Genomic DNA, 24,089 nt, shown 5'->3' on the forward strand with positions numbered 1-24,089 from the left:
ATGTATAATGGATTAACTTCTATCGTGCAAGGTCTCAATCTCGGTGAAGCTAGTAGAGCTTAGGGGGGCTTCCCTTACATAGAAAACAACTCCATGTAGTAGATAAGGATTATTTATGTAGATATTTGGGGATTTGACATAGTATAGCGTCTACCCATATCCTTCAATTACATGTTTCTCTTAATGAGAACAAGAAAAGGTTTTCCCTTTTGTATAGTTGGTGGGGGCGAAAAGGCCCAATATATAGTATGGTGAGGTTTCAAGGTTGGATGAGGGTAGATTTTTCAAAGGTTCCTTTTTTCTCTTAAAAGATTACATTACAATAATATTCCCTAGGCAAAATGGAACCTTTGATGTAACTTCATTGTTTCACTTCCAAACCTTATCAACCCATATATAATTGGAAATCTCTTGAAGAGTAGGCTTTAAAAATACAATCTCCGAGAAGTTTGCTAGAGTTAGCACAAACCCTCTTGAGCTCACAAGCTCAAGACACTTCAATGGTAAGCATTTGCCTCCTAGTGGGCACATTAGATGCTTGATTTATAAAAAGTCCTAGGTTTCAAGTTCTTCACTAGTCATTGTCTCTTGGTTTTTCTCATTTGAGAATAGCCATGTTTTGAGAGATATTTGTCTCTTTTTCTCACCCCTTGTGCCTACTTGGCCTGTGTTAGTGAGCACTAAGCTAGTTAGCAACAACTCCTTTCTTTATGCAAGACATTGATTTGAATTGCCTCATTAAAGACCTTGTTTAGGCTACCTAAATTTAAGCATGAATTAATGACTATCACCTCATATAAGCATTCAATTCAAGTTCCATTAATATAGGTTCTAGAGATAGCTTTTTCTAGAAGTCATTTGTTTGGGGGTATCCTTTCAAATGAACCTTGAATTTTTCACATGCAACGACAAGTAGATTTCTCTTTTCTTGCTTTATGTTCATAAGAAAGACTGAGGTTATCTCTATAGCCAACTTTTGAGAATCTAGTCTAGTGAACAATGTCCTCCCCTTTTCTAGGCAAAGACCAAAGGCCTACACCCACGTGTCCACCACTAAAAGGCCATTGGCTACAAAAACCTACCCTAATTGCTTTATCAACCTATATGGGTTGCCATCAAATAGATACTTGGTTTCACTATCAACCACATTTTTGTTTGTTCTTTAGAACCAGTGCATATTATGGGCCACTAAGCAAACTTATACTTATTGCTATAGAATGGATGTATGCCAATTGTTACACATAATTTTTCTTTGGATGAGGTCGACAACTAAATCCCCTTGCTATCCCAACAGTGATTATCATTTTTGAATCCTTTCCATCTCATATTTTTGCTTTGGAATTTATTCTAGTTATTTTGGATAGTCGTTTAGTCCTTCACCACTAGAACTCTAGCTAAGATGTCAAATCTATGTTGCTTAAGCCTTGGAGCTTAGTACTTTGCCACTAGAACTCTAGCTAGGATGTCAAATCTATGTTGCTTAAGAATCTCTAACTAGTTTCTTAGTTGTAAGTCAAATCCTCCCTACATGTCACGAGTTACAACCTCATGAAGTGTTCTAATGGAACCCTTGGTAGCATTTGGAAGATCACTTTCATACAAGGACTTACCATAAGATCCATCCTAGAATTCCCAATGTGTACTAGTAATTCTATGTGGCACACAAGGTTTGTGATAAGGTCCCCTTACAAGGAGAGGTTTGGGTGGTCAAGATCATGTGACAAGCTAAGGTCTCTAGATTGGTCAAGTGAATGTACCCTAAAACCACTCCTTAATTGCCTATATTGTTCATTTGTATTGTTGCTAAATATGTGCTTTGAACTCTTAATGTTTCTTGATCTTTTTAGTTCTAAAGCTTTAAGTTTGTTTACATACTTACTAACTAATGAATTGAAGCTATAATATGCTTCTATGCTAGTATGTTTTCTAGACTCTATTGGTTAGTGTCTACTACAAGGGTTATCTTTTGTCAAAGGATCCTTTATTTTCCTTCTTTCGACAAGCATTCTAAGGTCAAAGACTCCAACAAGAAATTATCCCAAGTGCAAGCAAGCAAGTGTTTTGTGGTCTCACTCCCTAAACTATTGGGCTTTATTTGAGATAATTTAAAATCAAGTGAGAGATTGTTACCTAAAATATACTTTTTCAAGGAGTTGACCAACAACTTACAAAAAAAATACTTACCTAAATATACTTTTCCAAGGAGTTGACTAACAACTTACCAAGTGATTAATGACATCAAACTAATCTTGCACAAGCACTAGGAGCCAACCAAGGTGAATTAGAGCTTGATCATGAGCCTAATGAACTTAAATAGTTTTGACTAAGTGTGCTTTTTGAAGCTATTTTGAACCTAGCAACTAACAAAACTCCTTGGATACTTGGGTGTTTTAAGATGGCAAATGGCAAGCTCAACATGTGCAAATGTTGATGATAAACTACTTGGTTAGATGTATCCGCACATATATAGTTATCATGTAGGCCAATCAATTAGCACTGTTCGACTCATTACTTATTGTATTTGGTTAGTTACATCTACCTACAGTTGACATAATTATAGTGCTAGTCAATTAGTATAGTTAGTTATGCATTGTTTGATGTAATAGACCACTTTTCCTTATGTTGTATCTTATCTATACTTTGTGTACATTGTATAGTGTGTGAAGAAGAAAAAAAGAACTACCAAAAAAACATTTTGGCCTCTGTCCCTCTTCTTTTGTTCTTAAGTGAGCTTCTCCTCATTTATATTGTATATGTTTGGCACAACAATTCAAGCAAGTCTCCCCACTTGCACATGCAATTCATGACATGGTATTAGAGTATGCCATTGTTGAAGGTTGTTTTAGAGGCTAGATTAAAGAAGAAGAAGAACCAAGGATTTGAGCAAACAAGTAATTGGTAAGAAACTCTCCCATTCTCCTATTATTTCCCTTGGATAGTGCTTATGGAGGCACCAAAAGCAAGGTGAGACAAAAATCTCAAATTGCTTTGAGATTTAGAATGTAAAATAAGTGGTGTATAATCTATACATAATCCTCTAGAAGCTGTCCCACTATGTTTTTTCCCATCAGGCAGTTTTGAGCCCCATTTCAGCTTTGCAAAGTTACGAAGAATAATTTTAGTGCATACTGTGATTTCAGTTGTATTGGCCATTCTCGAGTGCACAAGTTAGAAATTTCAAAACTGCAGTTTTGAGGTGTTTATTAAGAAGTAAACATAAGGCTTATCTATAAATAAGGTGTAGATTGTATGTATTGTTGTGCAATCAGCTAAAAGGCTACTTTATTCATTGTTGTGTGTTTCTTATAAAATGTTACAAAATACACATTTTCCATTTGACACTCAATTTTTTTCTAATGGCTAAGACAAGTGAAACCCTATTATTGAGAATTTGGCCAAGCATAACTAGCCATCATGGAAGTTTCATGTAGCAAACTTTCTAAGTAGAAAAGCCCTATATGAGTTTATTTTAGGCAAAGAAAAGGAGCCAAAAACTAAGTGAACATTCGACTTAGAATAACATAGGCATATAAAGAATGGAATGAAAAAACACAAAAAGGTGATGTATTGGTTATCTCCAATCATTGATGACATTGGTTGTCTACTATTATTAATAACAATATGGTGGGGTACATGAGAAATGTAGAGAATTCCTATATAGCTTGGAGCATGTTTGAGAATATGCTTTCTATAAAAACAAAGGCAAGAAAGATTTAGCTCAAGCAAGAGCTGAATACCTTGAAGAAATGAGAAATGTCTCTAAATGCATATGATTTGAATGCCAGATGATGATGATTTGATTTTATCTACTTTGGATGGCCTTAAAAATGAAAAGATATGAAAATATTCTATTACTTTTGTATATACGTAGAAGCTATTTTTTTATTTTTATGAGTTGGTCTCCCTTATGACTATTGAAGAGATCAACATGAAGGGTAAATCATGTGAAAGAAATGGTAAATATGCCCAAGGATTCTACTCAAGTTCTAGAAGGAGACGTGGCAAGTTCTCTTCAAGAGGCCATGTTAAGGGATATGCTAGTGGTAACTAATGAAATAAGTTAAGTTAGTACCTTGGTAACATGCAAATTTCAGGAGGCTGTCGTAATTCTAGGGGTAGGGGGAGCTCTAGAGAAAAAGGTAGATGATAGAATAGAGATTCTAGTAATTCTAATATTGTATGCCATTATTATGGAAAAATAGGTTATATTGTAGTCCATTATTATGATAAGAAAGAATTTAGCATATGTTGGTCAGATAGTAGAGTAAGGATTGCATATCAAATTTAATGTAAAATACTATTTTATGGAGGATTTCAATGGCAAGTGCAGCTTGATTACAAAAGGAAGTAGAGTTGGTTGAATGTTTACTTTGGATACTATCATCCTTATTATAAATGTTGCTATCTATGCTAAAGGTAAAGGTGTAATTGTAGGCACTGAAATATGGCATAAACATATTGGACATGCAAACATGCAAAGGATGAAACTAGTAGTCCAAAAAGTTAAATATAGGTTTGCTTGTATTTAGAAGGATGTTTTTGAAGCAAAAATAAGCTTGAAAGTTAAGTGCTTAATGTCAAATGAAGGGGGAAAATATCTCTCTAATGAGTATAGTGACTTTTTGAGGTCTCATGGTATTAAGCAATAGTTTACATGTAGGTTTCCCACAACAAAAATGGGATTGAAAAAGGAAAAGCGTACATATTGTAGAAGTTGCATGGGTATTAATGGCTTAAAAGAATATGTCAAAATATTTTTGGTTTAAGACTATTCATAGTATTGTATATATTATAAATAAAATTTCCACAACTATAATTCATGGTATCACACTTAAAGAATGCTTTATAGGAAGAAAACCCAATGTATCCCACTTAAAAGTGTTTGATTGTATTATGTATCTTCATGTGTTGGATGAGTTGAGAATAAAATTGGACCAAAAGGCTAAAAAGTGTATCTTCATTGAATACTCTATTGAGCAAAAAGGGAATCACATTTATAACCATGTCAATGTTGAGTGTAGAGTGAGTAGGGATGTTACTCATGAAAGGTGAGAAGGATCGAAGCTTGCACGCGAGCTATGGCGGGAGAGCAAGAGCAAGAAAGAGAGAGACAAGAAATGGGAACTCCAACAGTCACAATGTGTGACCGGGCCTTCCTTTATTCAAACTGTCACTAAAAGAATAAAGAATAAAGTGACGTGACGGGCGCCCGCCACCTGCAGTGTGCAGTGGCGGGTACTGTCAGTGTAGTAATACACGGGGCGGCACGGCGGAGGCGCCTTTACCCCCGGGTACTGTCAGTGTAGTAATACACGGGGCGGCACGGCGGAGGCGCCTTTACCCCCAACAACCTCCCACTTAAAGGCGAATCTGCCCTAGTGAGAGAGAAAAGAAAAAGAAAAGACAGTACAAATGTACATAGGTGAGGAAAGGTGACATCTCATCCAACGCCCATCAACCTCCTGAGGAAGGCAAAGCGCTCAGTAGTGAGGCTCTTTGTGAGCAAATCTGCAGGATTCTCGTCAGTGGAGATCTTGACAAGGTCAACAGACCTGTCCTCCACGACACCACGTATGAAGTGATACCTCACCTCAATGTGTTTCGTCTTCGCATGGAAGACCGGATTCTTAGCCAACTGAATGGCACTCATAGAATCCGAATGCAGTGTAGGTGTAGCATCAATCCCAAGGTCAGCAACTAGACGGCCTAACCATATGGCCTCCTTGCAAGCCTCAGTGGCTGCAACATACTCGGCCTCAGTGGTAGACAAAGCCGTACACTTTTGAACCCTGGACATCCAAGAGATAGCCCCTCCAGCATAGGTGAATACATAGCCAGAAGTGGACTTCCTACTATCTGCATGTCCTGCATAATCGGAGTCAGTGTACCCCACGACCCCTGTATCCTGGCTGCCATAGCAAATACACATATCTGCTGTGCCCTTCAGGTACCTCATGATACCCTTCACGGCATCCCAATGTCTGCTGCCAGGTGTAGCCATATAGCGTGCCACAACACCAACTGCATGTGCAATATCTGGACGAGTGGCTATCATGGCATACATCAAACTGCCCACGGCTGATGCATAAGGGATCTTGGCCATCTCGGCCCTCTGCTCATCTGTCTGCGGACAATCGGCCTGTGATACCTTCACATAAGAAGGTAATGGACAGCCAATAGGCTTTACGTCCTGCATGCGGAAGCGCTCAAGGACTTTATGAATGTACTCCCGCTGTGAGAGATACAAAAGTCCCTGATGCCTATCGCGCTTAATGCGCATCCCAAGTATATGTGAGGCCTGTCCCAAATCCTTCATCTCAAAGCTCTTCTTTAGCTGAGATTTAAGAGCATCTAGCTCATCATGAGCTTTCCCTACTATCAGCATATCATCAACATAGAGTACCAAGATAAGCAAACTGCCATCACGGGCTTTCTTCATGTAAAGACACGGATCCATAGCACTCCTGCTGTAGCCCTGTGACTGCATAAAGGCATCAAACTTATGATACCATTCCCTAGGTGCCTGCTTCAAGCCATACAAGCTCTTCTTCAACTTGCACACTAGGTGCTCCCTGCCAGGTTCTGCAAAGCCCTTAGGCTGATCCATATAGATCTCATCATGCAAGTCCCCATGTAGAAAAGCCGTCTTGACATCCATTTGATATAGATCTAAGTCAAGCTGTGCAACCAAAGCCAAGACTAAGCGCAGGGTGGTCATCTTAACCACAGGAGAGAAGACCTCATCAAAGTCCACACCATGTTCCTGCTTAAAACCCTTTGCTACCAATCTAGCCTTGTATGCCGGCTTGGGGTGTCCAGGGGTACTTTTCAGCTTGTACACCCACTTGCATGGCAAAGCCTTCTTGCCCTTAGGCAAGGCAACCAAATCCCAAGTCTCATTCTTATGCAGGGAGTCTATCTCAGACTGCATAGCCCTCTCCCAGGAGTGACTGTCACCCCTGCGCATAGCCTCATCATAAGTGAAAGGCTCTCCTGCATCTGTAACCAAAACATAATGCATAGAGGGCTGAAATCTGTCAGGTGGACGTCTATCTCTAGCAGACCGTCTCACCGCAGGCTCTGCTGCCTGTCTAACTACCTGTCCAACATCCTGGCCCTGTGGAGGAACTGCTGCAGGCTGTACTACTGGCTGTGCTGGAGCTTTAGGCTCCTCCTGAAAGATCACTCTGCGGATCTCAACCACCTTCTCAGGCTGCCTGTGCATCTTGTCTTCATGGAAGACGACATCATGGCTGCGTACTATTTTCCGCGCCTGCGGATCCCATAGGCGATAGCCCATCTCTCCTGACTCACCATAGCCAAGGAATATGCATTTAATGCTCTTTGGATCCAATTTACTCCTCTTGTCCTTGGGCACATGGCAGAATGCCTCACATCCAAAGACACGGAGATGCGCATAAGAGGGTGGCTTACCAGCCCAAACTTCCTCTGCAACCTGGAAATCCAATCCACTGGAAGGCGATCGGTTTATGACATGCACTGACGTACTAACTGCCTCAGCCCAAAAACTCGGGGGTAGGCCTGCATGGCTAAGCATAGAGCGCACACGCTCCTGAATAGTCCTGTTCATGCGCTCAGCCAAACCATTCTGGGGTGGGGTGTAAGGGGCGGTCAACTGACGCTTAATACCCCTGTCATCACAAAACTGCTCAAAAGCATGCGAGACATATTCTCCCCCATTATCTGTCCTAAGGCATTTCAGCCTATACCCAGTCTGGTTCTCAACAAGAGCAAGCCATCTCTGAAAAACTGCCAAGACATCGGACTTCTGCTTTATGGGATAAGCCCACACTTTCCTAGAAAAATCATCAATGAAGGTAACGAAGTACTTCGCGCCACCCATAGACATGCAAGGCATAGGCCCACAAACATCGGAATGCACCAATGCCAAGGGCTCACTCATGCGTGGCCTACCCGATTTCTTATGCGTAGACCTATTCTGCTTACCATAAAGACAATGATCACACGAGTCAAAACATGCATAATCCAAAGGCGGAAGATACTGCAAACCAGATAACATTTTCATTCCTTTCAAAGACATATGCCCCAAACGGGCATGCCAAAGTGATACATGTGGGATAGAGCCCACTGCCAAAACATGGTCTACAGAAGACCCAGATACAACAAGAGGATAGAGGCTGCCAGCCTTGGCGCCTCTAGCAAGCACAAGTCTGCCTTTGGTAATCTTCCAGGTAGAATCCCCAAAACAGACATGAAATCCTGCATCATCCAACTGTCCTGCAGACATAAGACTACGCGTAAGCGCAGGTACATGACGTACATCCCTGAGCAAAAAGGAACTGCCAGTGGAAAACTGCAACTGAATATCTCCACAGCCCACAATATCAAGAGACCTGTCATCTCCAAGTTTGACTGATCCAGATACAGTACGGTAAGAGTGAAACCACTCACGGTAAGGCGTCACATGGAAGGACGCACCTGAATCCAATAACCAGCACTGTGCATACATACTAGGTGTCTCAGTCAAGTGTGAAGCATCAGAAGAACTAGCTGCAAGTATAAACTCATCACCACTATCGGACTCTTCAGTCTGCGTGACATTAATTTCCTCAATCTTGACGTTGGACTTCGCAGGTACTATGCTGCGATCAGAGGACTTCTCCTGCACTTTATCTTTCCCCTTATCCTTGCGCTTCTCATTGCGCAACTCATGACACTGTGGTCTAATATGGCCCTTTTTCCCACAATGATGACAAGTGACATTTGCATTGCGTCCACGCGACTTACTACGCGACTTGCCACCACGAGATTTAGACCGACCCTTCTGCGAGTCACGGCCTCGGCCATTACCACGGTCATACCTGTCATTCCTGCCTCTAACTGTCAAAGCATGACTACCACGAGAGGCATCCAAGTTTTTGCGATTCACCTCTTCCTGAAGAAGAGCACTCTCAACATCTGCCAATTTTAGAGTAGCACTAGAGGCACAAAGAGCAGTGCGGAATACATCCCATGACTCATTCAGAGTTCCAAGCAAGAAAAGAGGAGTTACTTCCTCTCCAAAGGTGATATCCTGCGAAGTCAGGTTCTTCAGTATAGCATGGAACTGGCTCAAGTGAGCAGACAAAGTCGCATTATCCTTCATGCGCAGATCCATAAGCTGCTTCAACCAGTACATCTGACTCGCCGGACTTTTCTTATCATAAAGATTCTTGATCTTATTCCATAGATCCCATGCACTCTGTGCTTCCTCAAATACATTATAATGTACCTGTTCAGTGAGAGACAATACAATCGTGGACTTGCATAGCTCATCAAGTTCAAGCCAGTCGTCAATGTCCATAGTTTCAGGCTGCTCCCCACTCAACCGAAGTGGCTTAATCTGAGATTTCTGCACCAAAACCTGCCATATTTGACTCTTCCAGTAAGAGTAGTTGGTACCATCCAACTTTGTAATGTTAAAGATGGCACTATCATGCGAAGATGACGCCATTATGCAGGCTGGAAATGCCCAAACAGTCCAAAACTGCTTGCTGTTTTACTGCAGAAACTGCCCAAAAATGACCAAAACGAGGTCCAAAGGGTGTGCAAAGTGTGCCAAAAGTTGCTGCCCACTTAGTACTAGGTGCGGTACACCAAATCAGGATATTTCAGCATGAAAAGTACACCTCAGTCCACCAATAACTGCTTGCTGTAATAAATTGCAGGTATGCAGTCTAGAGAGCAAACTGTCCCAAAATAGGATCCAATGTCAAGCAAACAATGCTAGGTCCAAAGCCGGCATGAAACGGACATAAGCAAGGCCAATGACAGTGAAAAGAACATGAGCTCAACACCAAGCATGTCAAAATAACATCTGCCAGTGAAAGGCACACCCCCAGACACTCTAGGCAAAGTGTTCCTGTAACTGCCAAAACCTGACACAAATAGGTATCTGCTCAAAGAGAAAGATCCAAATATGAGACTCAGCTCATAAGCATCCTGTGAACCAAGAGTACATCAATGCATATCCATAAAGATCGGAGTATGATCCCAAAGTCTCAATGTGTATGTAGCTGCTCAAGACATAAACTGCTTCAAATACATGTAAGTGCTCCAATAGCATGCAACTGTCAAAGGTCAAGAAAGCATGTAAAATTCTCCCACTGGCACAAAAGGCGTACAAAGCGAGCTCAGAAGCTCAAACAACCCAAGAGAAAGCACCAGTGATAAGTGACCCTGTCAATGCATCAAGCGCATCCGAGAGAGCATGACATACATGAAGCACCGATCGTATTAACCATGAAGCAATACATAAGCCCAAATAAGCTCTCGGTCAACTCAATGACATCCAAATAGCAACCAAGATCAGTGATCAAGTAAGCCGGGAATGCTCAAATACATCCAAATCCAAGCTCCAAATGTCGGTATGGCATATACGAACCAAATAGCATATGTCACGAACCAAAGCATGTAATGCAAAAGCCTAACTGTCAAGCAGAGACATGAGGCATAGGCGGTCCACGAGCATGCCGAGTCGGTCCAAATGCCAGTGAAGAAGGAGCTAATGCGAAGCTCAAAAGCATCCCATAATCTCATACATATGCTCCAAGTCGTCCCCAAATGTCAGAGATATCATGCCAAAGCTCAAAGCATACATCCGGTATCGGTAGGTAAGTGCCAAAGCATGTAAAGTACCTTCAGCCCACTGTTATTCCAGCATGTATTTACTGTTCTAAACAGTAGATTTCAGCCCCAAATTCAAGCCAAAATCATGGTCAAACCAAATGCATACATCCCCAATACATCCGGGTAGAAAGTAGACCGCATACGGGCATCAAACAAGGTAACCGGAGTAGAGTATAAGCATTAAATGCCAATGCCAAGTGTGGCTGCCCTGTTTCCAGCACTGTATAACAGTAAATAACAGTCCCAAATCAGCCAATATTTCAAGCCAAAATCATGGCATAATCATGTGCATACATTCCCAAGGCACTAGGCATCATGTAGACCGCATATGGGCATCAAATAGCACAACCGGAATGGAGTATAAGCAACAAATGCTAATGCCAATGGTGCTGCCCTGTTTTCAGCCTGTTATGACAGTTTATGACAGTCCCAAATCTGAAGAAATCAGCCCCGAAAGATCAAGACCAATACCCAAAGCTTGAATGACATCAAACATGAAGTCTATAGCCCTCTTGATCAAGGTAGAGAGCAAGAAGCAATGGCCAAGTGTGGAGCTGAAGTAGATGAGTGCTCACAGCCTGGAAAAAATGATGCAATCTGCCCTGTTGGTGCTGAACTTGTTGTTGCTCCACATGGGCTGAAAAGGGGGTAATGGGGGGCTCAATGATGGCCCAAGGTAGGCACATACCAAGCCATGAAGGCCCAATGCAAAGGGGAGGGAAGATATGAGCTATGGCGCTCAAGAAGAGTGGCTGCCCTTTGTTCCTGCCCTGTTTCAATCTGAGAATACACTCAAATGCCTGCAAATGCTGAAGCAATACCTCAAGGGCAAGGCCCTGATGAAGCTCAAGAAGGCCAGGATGGAGCTCGGGAAGCCGGGGAGAGTCGGGAGCTCAAGAGGTCGGCTATGGCTGCCGGGATGGAGACCCAATGCGTGAAGCGAGTTGATGCGAAGGTCGGGAAGCACCGAGTCGAGCTCGAGCAAGAGAATGCCAAGCTCTGATACCAGTTGAAAGGTGAGAAGGATCGAAGCTTGCACGCGAGCTATGGCGGGAGAGCAAGAGCAAGAAAGAGAGAGACAAGAAATGGGAACTCCAACAGTCACAATGTGTGACCGGGCCTTCCTTTATTCAAACTGTCACTAAAAGAATAAAGAATAAAGTGACGTGACGGGCGCCCGCCACCTGCAGTGTGCAGTGGCGGGTACTGTCAGTGTAGTAATACACGGGGCGGCACGGCGGAGGCGCCTTTACCCCCGGGTACTGTCAGTGTAGTAATACACGGGGCGGCACGGCGGAGGCGCCTTTACCCCCAACAACTCATGATAAGATGAGTAGTTTGTATGCATTTAGTGGAGATGCATTGGATGAAGATGATGATCACGATAGTCATGTGCAAATAGAAAAGCAGGAATCACAAATCCTTAGTGGATCAAAGATTTTACCTCGAGAGTAGATCTACACTTAGTCATTGGTCTAGGAGACTAAGGAGTAGCTCCACATCTTTAGATATATCCAATAGTGTTGTAGATAATGATTTGTAGATAATGATAAAGAGAAAAGGAAAGTATCAAATAATAATGATGCTTCTACTAGTCATTCAACTCTTGATGAAGGCTCTAGTGGGTCAGAGAGTTTGGATGATGAACTTGGTATTCCTTCAATTAGGACACTAGGCGTACAAAGAGCACATGGTAATATAAAGACTCCATTGAGCGATTCAATGGTACACAAGTCTAGTAGAGTGAGATACCCTATTAGAAGATTTAGTTTTAAGGGTTATGTAGCTCACTATTATGCTTATATAGTAAAGGTAATTAAGAATGTTGAACCGACTTCTTTTGAAGAGGATGTTGATTAGGCTCATTGGGATGCAACAATGGATGAGAAGATGGCTACATTAGATACCAATGAGACTTAAAATCTAGTGCAATTGCCTAAGGAAAAGAAAGCTATTGGCTGTAAGTGGGTCTATAAAATTAAGCATAATGCATATGGTCCTATTAGCACGTATAGAGCTTGGTTAGTTATGCTTAGACATATCGCATAGACTACAAACACACATTTAGTCTAGTTGTAAGGATGGCAATTGTCAAATGTGTGATTACTTTTGCAATAGCCAAAGGTTGGAACTTGCAGCAAATGGATGTAAAGAATACATTTTTGTATGGTGATTTACAAGAATTGTATATGGACTAGCCATTTTGAGCATCCCACATGTGTGTGCAGATTAAAGAATGTACTTTATGGACTTAAGCAATAACCTAGAACATAATTTGATAAGATTGAAAAGTACCTTGCAAATGTTAATTGATGTGTTTCTAATGTTGATCACTCACTTTATGGGAGAAAGAGAGATGCAAGTTTCATTGTTATAGTCATCTATGTGGATGGCTTGATTACTATAAGTGACAATGATGGTGGGACTGTTGATGTCAAAGGAATTTTGAAGCAAAAGTTTGAGATGAAGGATCTAAGTGAGCTAAGGTATTTTCTTAGTATTAAGGTGATAGATTTATAGTTGGTATATGGATGTTCTAAAGATAGTATGGCTTTGATATGTTATCCAAGTATGCTATGACTACATGTAAGCCTCTTTCAGTGCCATTGGAGTAGAATGTAAAGTTGAGTGTTAATGTTGGAGATGAGATAGATGATTCTACTATGTTCAAGTGGATTAGGGAGTTTGATTTATATGACTATCACAAGACTAGACTTGAGTTATGTTATTGGACTTGTAAGTCCGTTTATGCAGGCATCTAGGAAGCCTCATTTGGATGCAATCAAATGTATATTGAGATATGTAAAATCCACCTTGCATTCTGGACTATTTATGATATACATAAAGATATCCATGTGTTTGGATAGATAGATGTAGATTGTGCTAGAAATATGTCCAATAGAATATCTATCATTAGTTTCATGTTTTCACTTGTAGTGTATCAGCTACTTGGAGCAACAAAAAGCAATCTATGATTGCTTTACCAAGTATAGGGGACAAGTATGAAGGTGTGGCTATGGCAACTTATGACAAATGGTCCAATTGCCATTCATTGTGACAACATGAGTAGCATACAGCTGGCTACAAACCTTTTGTTGCATGCTAGGATAAAACACATTGAGATGCATTACCATTTTGTATGAGAGAAGGTACTTGTTGTAGATATGTCAATACACAAGATCACATAGCTAACATTTTCACAATTGCACTAAGAGAAGAGAAGCTGCAAAGATTTCAAAGCTTACTTGGAGGTGCATAGATGTCATTGAGCTTGAGCAAGAATGTTGAGATGGCAAGCTCAACATGTGCCAATATTTATGATGGACTACCTAGCTAGATGGACCTGTATATATATAGTTAGCATATTGGTGGTCATTATGACCCTTACATGGCCACTGACTCGCTACTTATTATATTTGGTTAGTTGCATCTACCCACCACAACTGGCATAGTTATAGTAACAATCGATTCATACAGTCAATTATGCACTATTTGATGTAGTAGGCCACTTTCCTTTGTGTTGTATCTTATATACACTCTGTGTACATTCTATAGTAAGGGAATGCAAGGCGACTACAAATTAGGTTGTTGATATGACCAATCTTTATACCTAGATCTCCGTAGAATGTGTCTATGAGTAGTTTGCATACTCAATAATGAATTTAGGGCAAGTCCTAGTCAACTTAAGAATAGGAATCTTTCTCAATTTCAGGTTTTGAGTGGGTGTCTTGGCTTTTAAGGCCTCAAACATCTTTCTCAATCATAGAAATTCATTTTAGCCATTAGGGATGCATTTGCTCTATAGAAATGGACGTCTATTGAACCCAATTGCCAAAAAGGCAAAGTGCTAAAAAATGCCTTGTACCCAAGGTGTTCAATAAATATTGTTGAGGTTTTTCCTTCACTCCTGAAAAAAGTTAGGCTTTTACCTCAAGATTTTGGTAATGAAAATGTAGACACAACATCAGAGTATACTTTACACAAATCACTAATGAAACATGGATGCAAACTTCTTTTCATAGTTAAACTCAATTTTAGGTTCTTGAATGCTCAAACTCCCAACACCACTCAACTTCAGATGATGGCTATCTCTAAATTTTCCTATTGGGTTTTTTAAAACCTGTAAGTGCTCAAATATGTGCAATATGATTGCAAAGTGAATCTAGGTTACCAAATTGGAAAATTGAAGCCTTAAAATACGCAAATAATCACTAGAGGTAAAAATGATGTGTTTACTTTGAGGATCCATGCTACAAATTCCATCAGTAACCAAAATAATAAAACTAGAAAATGAAAAAAAGAGAGCAAGAGAGCAAAAGCCCTCTCTCTCTCAAACTCAAAAAGACCAATCTCTCACTCAAGCTTGAGCAATGGAGAATGAAAGTAGAGAAAAAGATAATAAGGAAAGTGCTCCACAAGTTTGCACACATATGAACTCTTCCTTTCATTTTGAACTTTATCCATAAGGTTTTGATTTAGGGCTTCTATCATGGTTTCCCACTCTCCATCTATAGTTTGTCCTTTGATTGGTCCATTACAACCCCAACTCTTAGCTTTGGCCTTTGTAATACAATATTTTACCACTTACAAAAGTGGGCCCAACACTCACGTTTTACATCACTTGTATTCTTGCACTTTTGAAACTTAAATATATTACATTTATGGAACTTCAAATATTTTTAACAATTATTCAATATATTGCTAGCTCACACTTTAGCCCTCCAATTTTAAATTTAATCCTTGTGCTTGTCCTTTGCTTCATCCAATCAATTGGTATTCTTTACTTATCCTATGGCTTTACTTATTTACCACTATAGTAACATAAAATAAAAAATACACACCTATACATACATACGTGCATACATACATACATAGAGAGAGAGAGACACAGAGAGAGAGGCCCCCGCCTGGGGACGTGGGGCAGGGAGGGTTTGACTAGAATATAGCACATGTTTATGTATTGTTTAATTAACATATAACACACTCCTTCATTGTGTAACTACTGGCCTTCACATTATTACAAGGCCTCAAGGATAGGCCACACCCTCAGAATTTCAGGAGTAATGAGCTATCACCAATTTTATATAACTTTAAATAAGGTACTGTGATCAACAATGTTCACTTTTCACACCCTCAATCCTTCCTAAGTTCCTCATTTGGTGCATCAAGAGCAAAGTAAGGACAACAAGATTTTCACAAAGTCAAGGAAAGAGAACTATGTAACATACGTTGAAAAACAATTCATTTATATCAAAGTGGCGAACAATAGTGAGACTTTAGAGCGGATCATTTACCCACTTAACCTAGAGCTACATTTAGTTTAATGATGTACACTCTAGTTGATTCATCTTCATAGTATGACTTGATGCTTAGAAATAGCAAGCACTAAAGACCAACATCTACTTTACTCAAACCAAGTAAGACTTTCAAATGACAATTTCTTCCTTTGAGATAGGGTCCCCTGGTTGACTAGCAATATATGAAATTCACAATCTATGTATATCAATTATCAAATATCAACAATACATAAACATAAAACTGATGACTGAGATTGACAATTGTTGCTTAGAAAAGCAAACAAAAGTATGAGAATGTGACCCAACAGCAAAATAAACCTTGTGGTGTGTGTTGTGATTGGGGAAAATCATGCAGCACAACACAACAGGAGCAAAATCTGCCAGCTTTTTGGCAGAGATCAGAGTGGCCTGCCCAACCCATGATGCACAGAGAAGCATAGACAAGTAACAATAGTGACCAGTCAAAAAAGTGCACCTGCATCAAATGCATCTTTCTCCATCTGGCAGACAACAAGCTTGATTCTTTGCAAAATACTTCCTTTAACGCCTTCCACCTGCAGCTTATACTGACTAGTTTCTTGGTATATTTACTCCAACGATCTTAGCAGGAGCAATCCTCAAAAGGTTGCCAGGCTTCCCAGGTACAGCACCTTTTACTAGTAAAGCTCGTAGCTCAGTGTCAATTTTCACAATCTCTAGCTTTCTTATTTTTGTTTTGACTCCCCCCATCCTTCCAGGCATCTTCTTTCCAGGGTACACCCGACCAGGGGTAGTCCCAGCACCAATTGAACCAAGCTGTCGATGACTCTTTGACCCATGGCTCATGGCTCCTCTCGCAAAATTGTGTCTTTTGATACCACCTGCAGAAGTTCAACAATTCAGCCCCATCTGGAATACTGCTTTTTAACTCATAATCAAACACTAACACAGCTAACAAGCTTGTAGACCTGAGAAAAATAGAGGCAAAAGCTGTACAAGAGCAGCCAATCAGATACCCCTATGCAATGTTTAAAAACAAAGCACCATGGACAAGCTGCAAAATGGCACAAACTTGACAAACTTGTCTATTTAGAAGCCTGCAGTCTCGAGGCATAGATTAAAAAAATGACAAGGCACAAGAGCTGTACAAAAGCAGCCAATCAGATACCCCTTATGCAATGTTTAAAAACAAGTTCCAAGTATCATGGACAAGCCACAAAATGGCACAAACATTTCAAACTTGTCTATTTGGTGCCTGCAGTCTCAAGGCACAATCAGACTGCTTACCATTGACTGGGGGAAGATGGCATGTTTTGAGAAAATGTCCGAGTGCAAGCAGCATATCCAGATACAGTTTAAATTTGTGACACACTACAACAAACACGACTCACAAGAAAGCCTGCCCTGCAACAGCCCTTTCAGCCCAATAATAGCACTCCAGAAAATCAAAATGTAACTCTAAAGAACTCTAAACAGAAAATGCTATCACATATTGTAACTACTAACTTAGAGGAGCTTGTGTGACAAAGCATCTAGTCTCTAAATCACCCTTATATAGAAATACTGAAAGGAAAAAATCTTAGTAGTAAAGTGACAAGAAACAGAAGTGCTTTGTCACTTAACAATTCTCCACATAAGTTTTGCTGCACAACTTTCTCAAAGGTAGCTCCTTCCAAACGCCTCCTTCCAAAGCAGCTTATTCCATAAACTTCCTTCAAACCTCCAAGCACAGCTCCCCTCCACAATATGTTCAATAGAACTTTCCTTCCAATAGCTTCATTTAAGGCTCATTTCAAAGTAGCTTGACCAAGAAACTTCCTCACATACTGTCCGTAATTAGAAGTTCCTTTCTCAATGCAGAGATAAAGGTGGTCATCATAGCTAGAAAATTAAAGAGAACCATCTTGGAAACCTATTACATCATTCTCAAGTGCTATCTTAGGCAACTCACAAGTTGAGGCAAGTTGTCATTTTCATTGTTTGATGAACCATCTAGGGAAGGAGAATGAACCATCTATTCCCTAGGAAACACTTCCATGACTGAAATTGTCTTTGGAAACCTAAGTAGTTGCATTGATTCCTTGATGCTCAAACAAAGGCATTTCACCTACATCATAATCTGCATGGTATGACCATACACTAGGGTTTGCAGAGAATGCATATAGTGCACAAATGCAACTTACCAAACGAACTTGGAAGAACGCAAATGTAGAAGAAGATGATGTATGAAGAATGAGTGTTGAATGACTTACAAACAAGCAAAGAAGAGATATAACTATGTGAATGAGGTGTAGAGGCAACACCGGCCACTCTCTTGTGGGAGCAGGCTGAGAGTTGTCCTCCACAAACTGATCCCAAGTACAGCAACCCCCCAATCTCAAAGCTGAAATCTGTTGTAGACCACTCTAGCAGTGGTGAAACGATGAGAACTGGGAATCCAAACCCAGTAATGAGAGAGCTGGAATGATAAACATAGGATGTAGCAGCCTAGCTACAGCCTTTGGAACAAGAGTGTAGAAATAGCAAATGCAGGTATGTCTAGAAGCTATGGATGAAAATGTAGCAGCAAAACTGGCATGTGAGACAGCACTCGGGCAATGAGCTTGTGATGAGGACAAGGTGACCGCCTGCATGGTAGCGAATGATGATGAGAGAGAAAGACCGCTGGTAGGGAAAGAGAGTTACCACAGCAGTGAAAGAGTGAGGGATAACGAGGGATGAAAGTGGCAATGCACAATTGAGTCCCTTCTTAAAAAACTTTCTGAGCCAATTGTGTTAGCCTGCCCTATTTAGTCATGTTAGTCTGTCATCTCCTGGTTGGGAGCTCCTAACAGAGTTTGACAAAGACATTGGAGCTCTAATAGTTTAGTGTGCATTTCTATGCATTTCCTCTATCTGTCGGTTGGATTCCACCCCCTGACCCTACCTGCTCTGCGACTGCCTGGGATATTTTGTCATTATTTTCCCATTTCTTATGTGCATTTATTGCAGTCATAGCGTCTATTTTAGCAGGTCGGCCAGATTTAGAGGCCTGTTTTAGCAGTCGGCCAGTTTAAGAGGTGTTTGACTATTTATAGCTACAGCCCACAGTTGGCTGATCACTTCCTCTTGCAGATTTCAGCACACTCGCTCCCAAACACTCTTCGACATGGTGCTGCCATCATCTCAACCTGGTTTTGGTGCCCTCACTGATGCCTTGGACTGCATGCAGGGACTGATCAGTCCACACCTTTGTATTTAGCATTCATCTTCAGTCAATGCAAGATTTCTTCCATCATTTTCTGCTCTCTCGTGCTCTGTGTGTGTGTGTGTGTGTGCACGTGCTCATGTTCCTTCTTCCATTGCACACTTTCACATTGTCCCACCAGATCTTCTAAATGCTCGAATTCATATATCTAATTCTATTTGGGGCTATTTTAAGAGTTAGTTAATGAAGTAGTAATTTCTTGGTGGCTTAACACACAAGTGCAATCAAAAAACTATCCAGATTCCTATTTTGCCATCACACTATTGAACCACCAAAACTTGCCTTTACATTATCTTCTTTTTTGGCATTTTTCAGCTCATTTAAACAAAACCAAAAAAGCATTTTAGCTATTTTGTACAACACTCTAGACAATTGTATGAGACTCTAGACCAAGGTAACCGCGAAATGTTTCACCCTTGAAAAGTCTCATACCCGAAACATTGCATTTCAGCATGAAACGTTTCACCCTTGGGCAAGTGCTAAGTGGAACGCCCCATGAAACGGCAAAATAACACATTCAAAGTACATATATTTAGCAAGTTTTTGATAGAAATTGTTTTTTCCCCTTGGAATGAAACAGATATGTGAAACATTGAATACCGAAATGTATCATTAGTGAAACGTGTTTCACATTTCATGCTTACTGAAATGCGTTTGATGGTTACTATGCTCTAGACTACTATTCTAGCACTAACATGTCAGATAAAAGGGACCCAATGAGCATATCACTCATCATTGTTTGCCCCATACTTGCATGCCATCATCAATACCAGCCTACCACAACTAGTCTGCTGCAGTTCAGCAGCTTCTTCACCCTACTTCAGTTGTCATAACCTTGTTTAGAGCATCCACATCACCTTTAGATATCACACGACCTATTCAAATGCAGTCCCAACAAGTTCCGCAACCAGGCAACCTGTTTCTCAGCAGTTGCGACCTGATTCCAGCCAAGCAACATCATCCAGCCTTGCAAATTCATCGTAGCAATGTTTTCAGCCATACACTCCAGACTGATTTGCATTTTTCCCTCCAGGGGGTCTCTGATCAGATTGCAAACATTCTTCATCAAATTAGACACTCCAAAGGCTATTGCCAAGCTGTACACTGCTTTGTTTTGTCGTTCCAGTCCCAGAGATTGGTGTGTTTTGACATCCGACCTCTTCATCAGATTCTCAGTATAGATAGACATCAGCAACTAACTGTTAGATGCTACATAACACCACCATTGGCTCCATCTACTCCGAATTTGGTGGTATTGCTGCAATCAAGATCCATTCTCGACAAACAACACTCTCGGCACTCTCCCTAAGTCCACTGCCACAAGAAATGATGATAGTTGGACTCCATTGCTCTTTGAGCTCCATTTGTATCGCATTCTTTTCATTCATTTACATTCTTATTCTTTTCCTTTCCATCTTATCTGAATTTTCTGTGTTTTAGTCATATTTATACCCTAGTGTTTTCTCAGTGCAAATCCTAGCATATTTTCATCAACACATGTAACTAAAAGTTGTAATCCTTCAAAAGTCTTATATACTACTGTGTTGGAATAAGTCTCAACACTTGATCAATCCTCTCAAATCTAAAACAAGGTCACTCAAATAAGAAAGCATTAAACCAATCTTAATTTTCATTACTTTGAAGTGCTATTCAACATCTAGAATCCAGTAACATTCTTCTGCATGAAAACATCTCAAATGGTAGGCATCTTGACAGAGACAAATTGTGACTCTTCCTATTTATGAATGAAGCATGGCTTGGCAGGAGTTGCAAGACTCGTGCTTTAACAATCTGAGAGCATGGCTTGTTGAAGAGGATCGCGTTTAATTGCAATTCTAGGTTAAGAGTAAGTTTTGGAAAGCTCTATTCTATGGCCTTGGCACAAAGTTAGAATTCTCTACCACTTTTCACCCACAAACCGGAGGGCGACAAAAAATTACAATCATACCATGATTACCATTTTTCGTTGCTATTGTCAAGACCATCATGCTGCATGTGAGGAGTATTTACCGTTGGTCAATCATGCAATCAATGATACGGTCCACACGCATCCGCTCTCAACATTCTATGCTCAAGAAAATAAGATGCACATGGAGCCCTTGCTGACAAAAGGAGGCCCTACGTCCTCATGAGGTGAACAGCCCTCTTGGAGACCAACACAACTAGCTATAAAGGTTTCCCCACCTACTTTTGAGTCCAATAGTTTCAGCCCTCCATGCCCCTTGGCTCTGCAGTTTACCTCACTAAGCGATAGTGCCTACTGAATACTAGGGGTGGGGGGCGAACTATTTGACTCCCTCAGCATTGCAATCTGCTCTGTTGCGAGACACCCACTGTTCACCACCACCTCGGGCTCTGTAATCTGCAACAATGAGAGACAAAAGCTGTCGCCCACCCATGGCTCCATCAGAGCTGTACATTCCCCATCCCTTGTACAACTCCACAGATATCAAGTGTAATGAGGGCATCGTGGAGATCATCAGCAATGCCCCTCCCTCAGTAGGTTTGGCTACCAATACACATGCTCACCCTTCAGCAATTGTATCTTCTCCATATTTAAAGGCATTATATTTTTAGGCATGTATGCCTCTGTATGACTGCAGAATGCAGTATCTAAAATACCACCAGTGTGTTTGGCTGCCAATGTGCATGCTCAGCCTTGAGCAATTGTATCTTCTCTACACTTATATGCAAGATATCTGTAAGCGTGTATGCCTCTGTATGGCTGCAGAATGCATATCTGCCAACAGCAAAATCAATAGAAAACAGAAGTTGTGCTGGAAAAGCCAGGAGAGCTGACCTTGAAAACCCTTGCCGATAGATTTCCCACTCACATCAACCAGGTCTCCCTCCTTGAAGACCTCCTCCAGATTGAGCCTCTGCCCAGGCTCAAACCCGTCGACACTGGTAAGCCTGAATTCCTGCAGATGCCGCATGGGAATGGTCCCGGCCTTCTCGAGGTGTCCGAGCTCGGGCTTGGTGAGCTTGCGGTCGCGAACTCGCCGGTAACCAATCTGCACCGACTTGTAGCCATCTGTATTTTCGGTCTTCACCTGAGTCACAATGTTGCCTTCCCTGAGGCCGATGACGGTGACAGGAATGACCGTCCCTGTCTCGGTGAAGTAGGACATCATGCCGACCTTAGTTCCCATGAGGCCGATACCTGCTTCGTAGCTCATGGAGATGACGGGGGCCCTGCTACGACTGCGCAGCGACAGAGCTTCGAGAGCAGAAGCAAGGTTGGTAGACGCACGCGACAGGCGCAAGCCTTGAAAGCAAGGGAAGGAAGACGATGAAGGGATAACATTTTTGGAGATGGAGGACGACATGCAGATGGTGGTGGGAACTTCAGCTACGCCTGTAGCCATTTTCTGGGTCTCTCCTTCTCTGTATCCCCTTTTCCTTCCCTTCCCTGCTACAAAAAATAACCCTTCACAACCCAACAGTGCCTAGCTATTTAGGATAAGGTTTTGCAATCGTTCACGCCAGCCTTCGAAGGTTCAACGAATTAAAAACGAAGCACGCAACAAGTGCACCAAACTCTTGGTTGCATTGAGGGATGGGATGGCTTGTGATGGAGTTAGTCATCATTAATTTCCGTTAGTAGCCATTAATAACCATGTAATGGTTTAACTACGAAGTCACTTGTAGTTTGCATGCATGCATTGGGTTAAGCAAAATGCTCAATTCCCACATTTGTCACTGAGTGGTGATGGAGGAGGTGAAGGTGAGAGGAAGGTTCTGAAGGAGTCACATGATGGCATGGAGTTGGATTATGTTGTTGTTGAGCTAGGAGAGTACACAGATATGGAGGCCTTCAAGAAGGAGCTTAGGTAGAACCTATCAGAACTCAATGAGAAGTAAGAGAAAGAGTTCGGTCCAGACAAGAAGAATCTTGCACGCTCCTGTTGCATTCTCCCTCCCAAAACTCAAGAGTCAATTTGTTGTATACTCTATATTTGGTGTTAATATTACTTCATGGGTCATGCCCCTAGTTAAATGGAGTTCAAATGCTAGTTCGAGTTCACACTTCATTTGAAGGCCTCCCTACACCAAAATTTGGTTAACGAGCAAGGGGTTTTTCTTCACGATTCTACATGTATCCTTATGGCATTGCCATGTTGGGTACATATCCCCAGAAAGAAATGAAAGTACTTTCTCATTTGCAATGTATTCTGCCTTAAGTTTATTCAACTTTTGGTCATTGTGATCATTGTTTATATGAGCTGCTCATATGGTTAATAGATACATAATGCACATAAAAAGTCTAGGTCCATTAGACAAAGAACACTATTATTCACATGAGGTTTGGGCCTATCCTTAAAGCAAAAGTCAAAGGTTTTGGCTACCTTTCAGCAACTTGTTGCATTGGTTGAGAACTACCCTAGGTAGAGGCTAGAATGCATACATTCTAATAATGGGGGTGAGTATGTATCTAAGGCCTTTGAGAGGTATTATGACATTAAGGATATTAATCATAAAATGATTGCCACCTATAACCCCTCTCAAAATGGTGTTACCAAGCAAGTGAATAGGACCATATAGGAGAAAGTCTGTAGTATGTTAAGTAGTAATACATGCTTATCACACTCTTTTTGGGTTGAAGTAGTATGTATTACTATTCATATATTTAATAGGTATCCATGCACTACTCTAGGTGGCAAAGTGGTAGAGGATGTATTGACTAGATAGTCTCCTTCATATTCTAACTTGCACATCTTTGGTTGTTGCAAGGCATTGTACCATGTTCTCAAAGACAAATGCAACAAGTTTGATCAAAAATCTATCCTTAGCTATGGAAAGTTAGGAGAAATAGGTTATTGATGTTGGAATCCTCAAAGGTGTGAGGTTATCGCAATCATGATGTAGTTTTTAATGATGACTACATCTACTAAAAACGTGAGCAGTTAGTTGAC

General features: G+C 41.0%; 1 protein-coding gene across 1 annotated transcript; it reads right to left on the reverse strand.

Moving 5' to 3' along the window:
- Positions 1-16,128: 16,128 nt before the first annotated feature.
- Positions 16,129-22,626, reverse strand: LOC148023469 (Ribosomal protein L3 family protein). The gene is made up of 2 exons (XM_087696446.1): positions 21,974-22,626; positions 16,129-16,807 (listed from the first exon to the last, which is right to left on the reverse strand). The coding sequence occupies exons 1-2, from the start codon at positions 22,539-22,541 to the stop codon at positions 16,518-16,520; spliced, it is 858 nt and encodes a 285-aa protein (XP_087552572.1). The 5' UTR covers positions 22,542-22,626; the 3' UTR covers positions 16,129-16,517.
- Positions 22,627-24,089: the final 1,463 nt, after the last annotated feature.

This window comes from Lygodium microphyllum, chromosome 16, assembly GCF_053477565.2.
Source record: "Lygodium microphyllum isolate KBCC chromosome 16, Lygodium_microphyllum_v1.1.10, whole genome shotgun sequence".
NCBI classification, from domain to species: Eukaryota; Viridiplantae; Streptophyta; class Polypodiopsida; order Schizaeales; family Lygodiaceae; genus Lygodium; species Lygodium microphyllum.

Excerpts from the sequence above, each read along its gene's own strand:
- LOC148023469 (XM_087696446.1), bottom strand. The coding sequence starts at position 22,541 with ATGGCTACAGGCGTAGCTGAAGTTCCCACCACCATCTGCATGTCGTCC. Across the intron at positions 16,808-21,973 it reads TATCGGCAAGGGTTTTCAAG|GTGGTATCAAAAGACACAAT; the intron begins GTCAGCTCTCCT and ends GAACTTCTGCAG.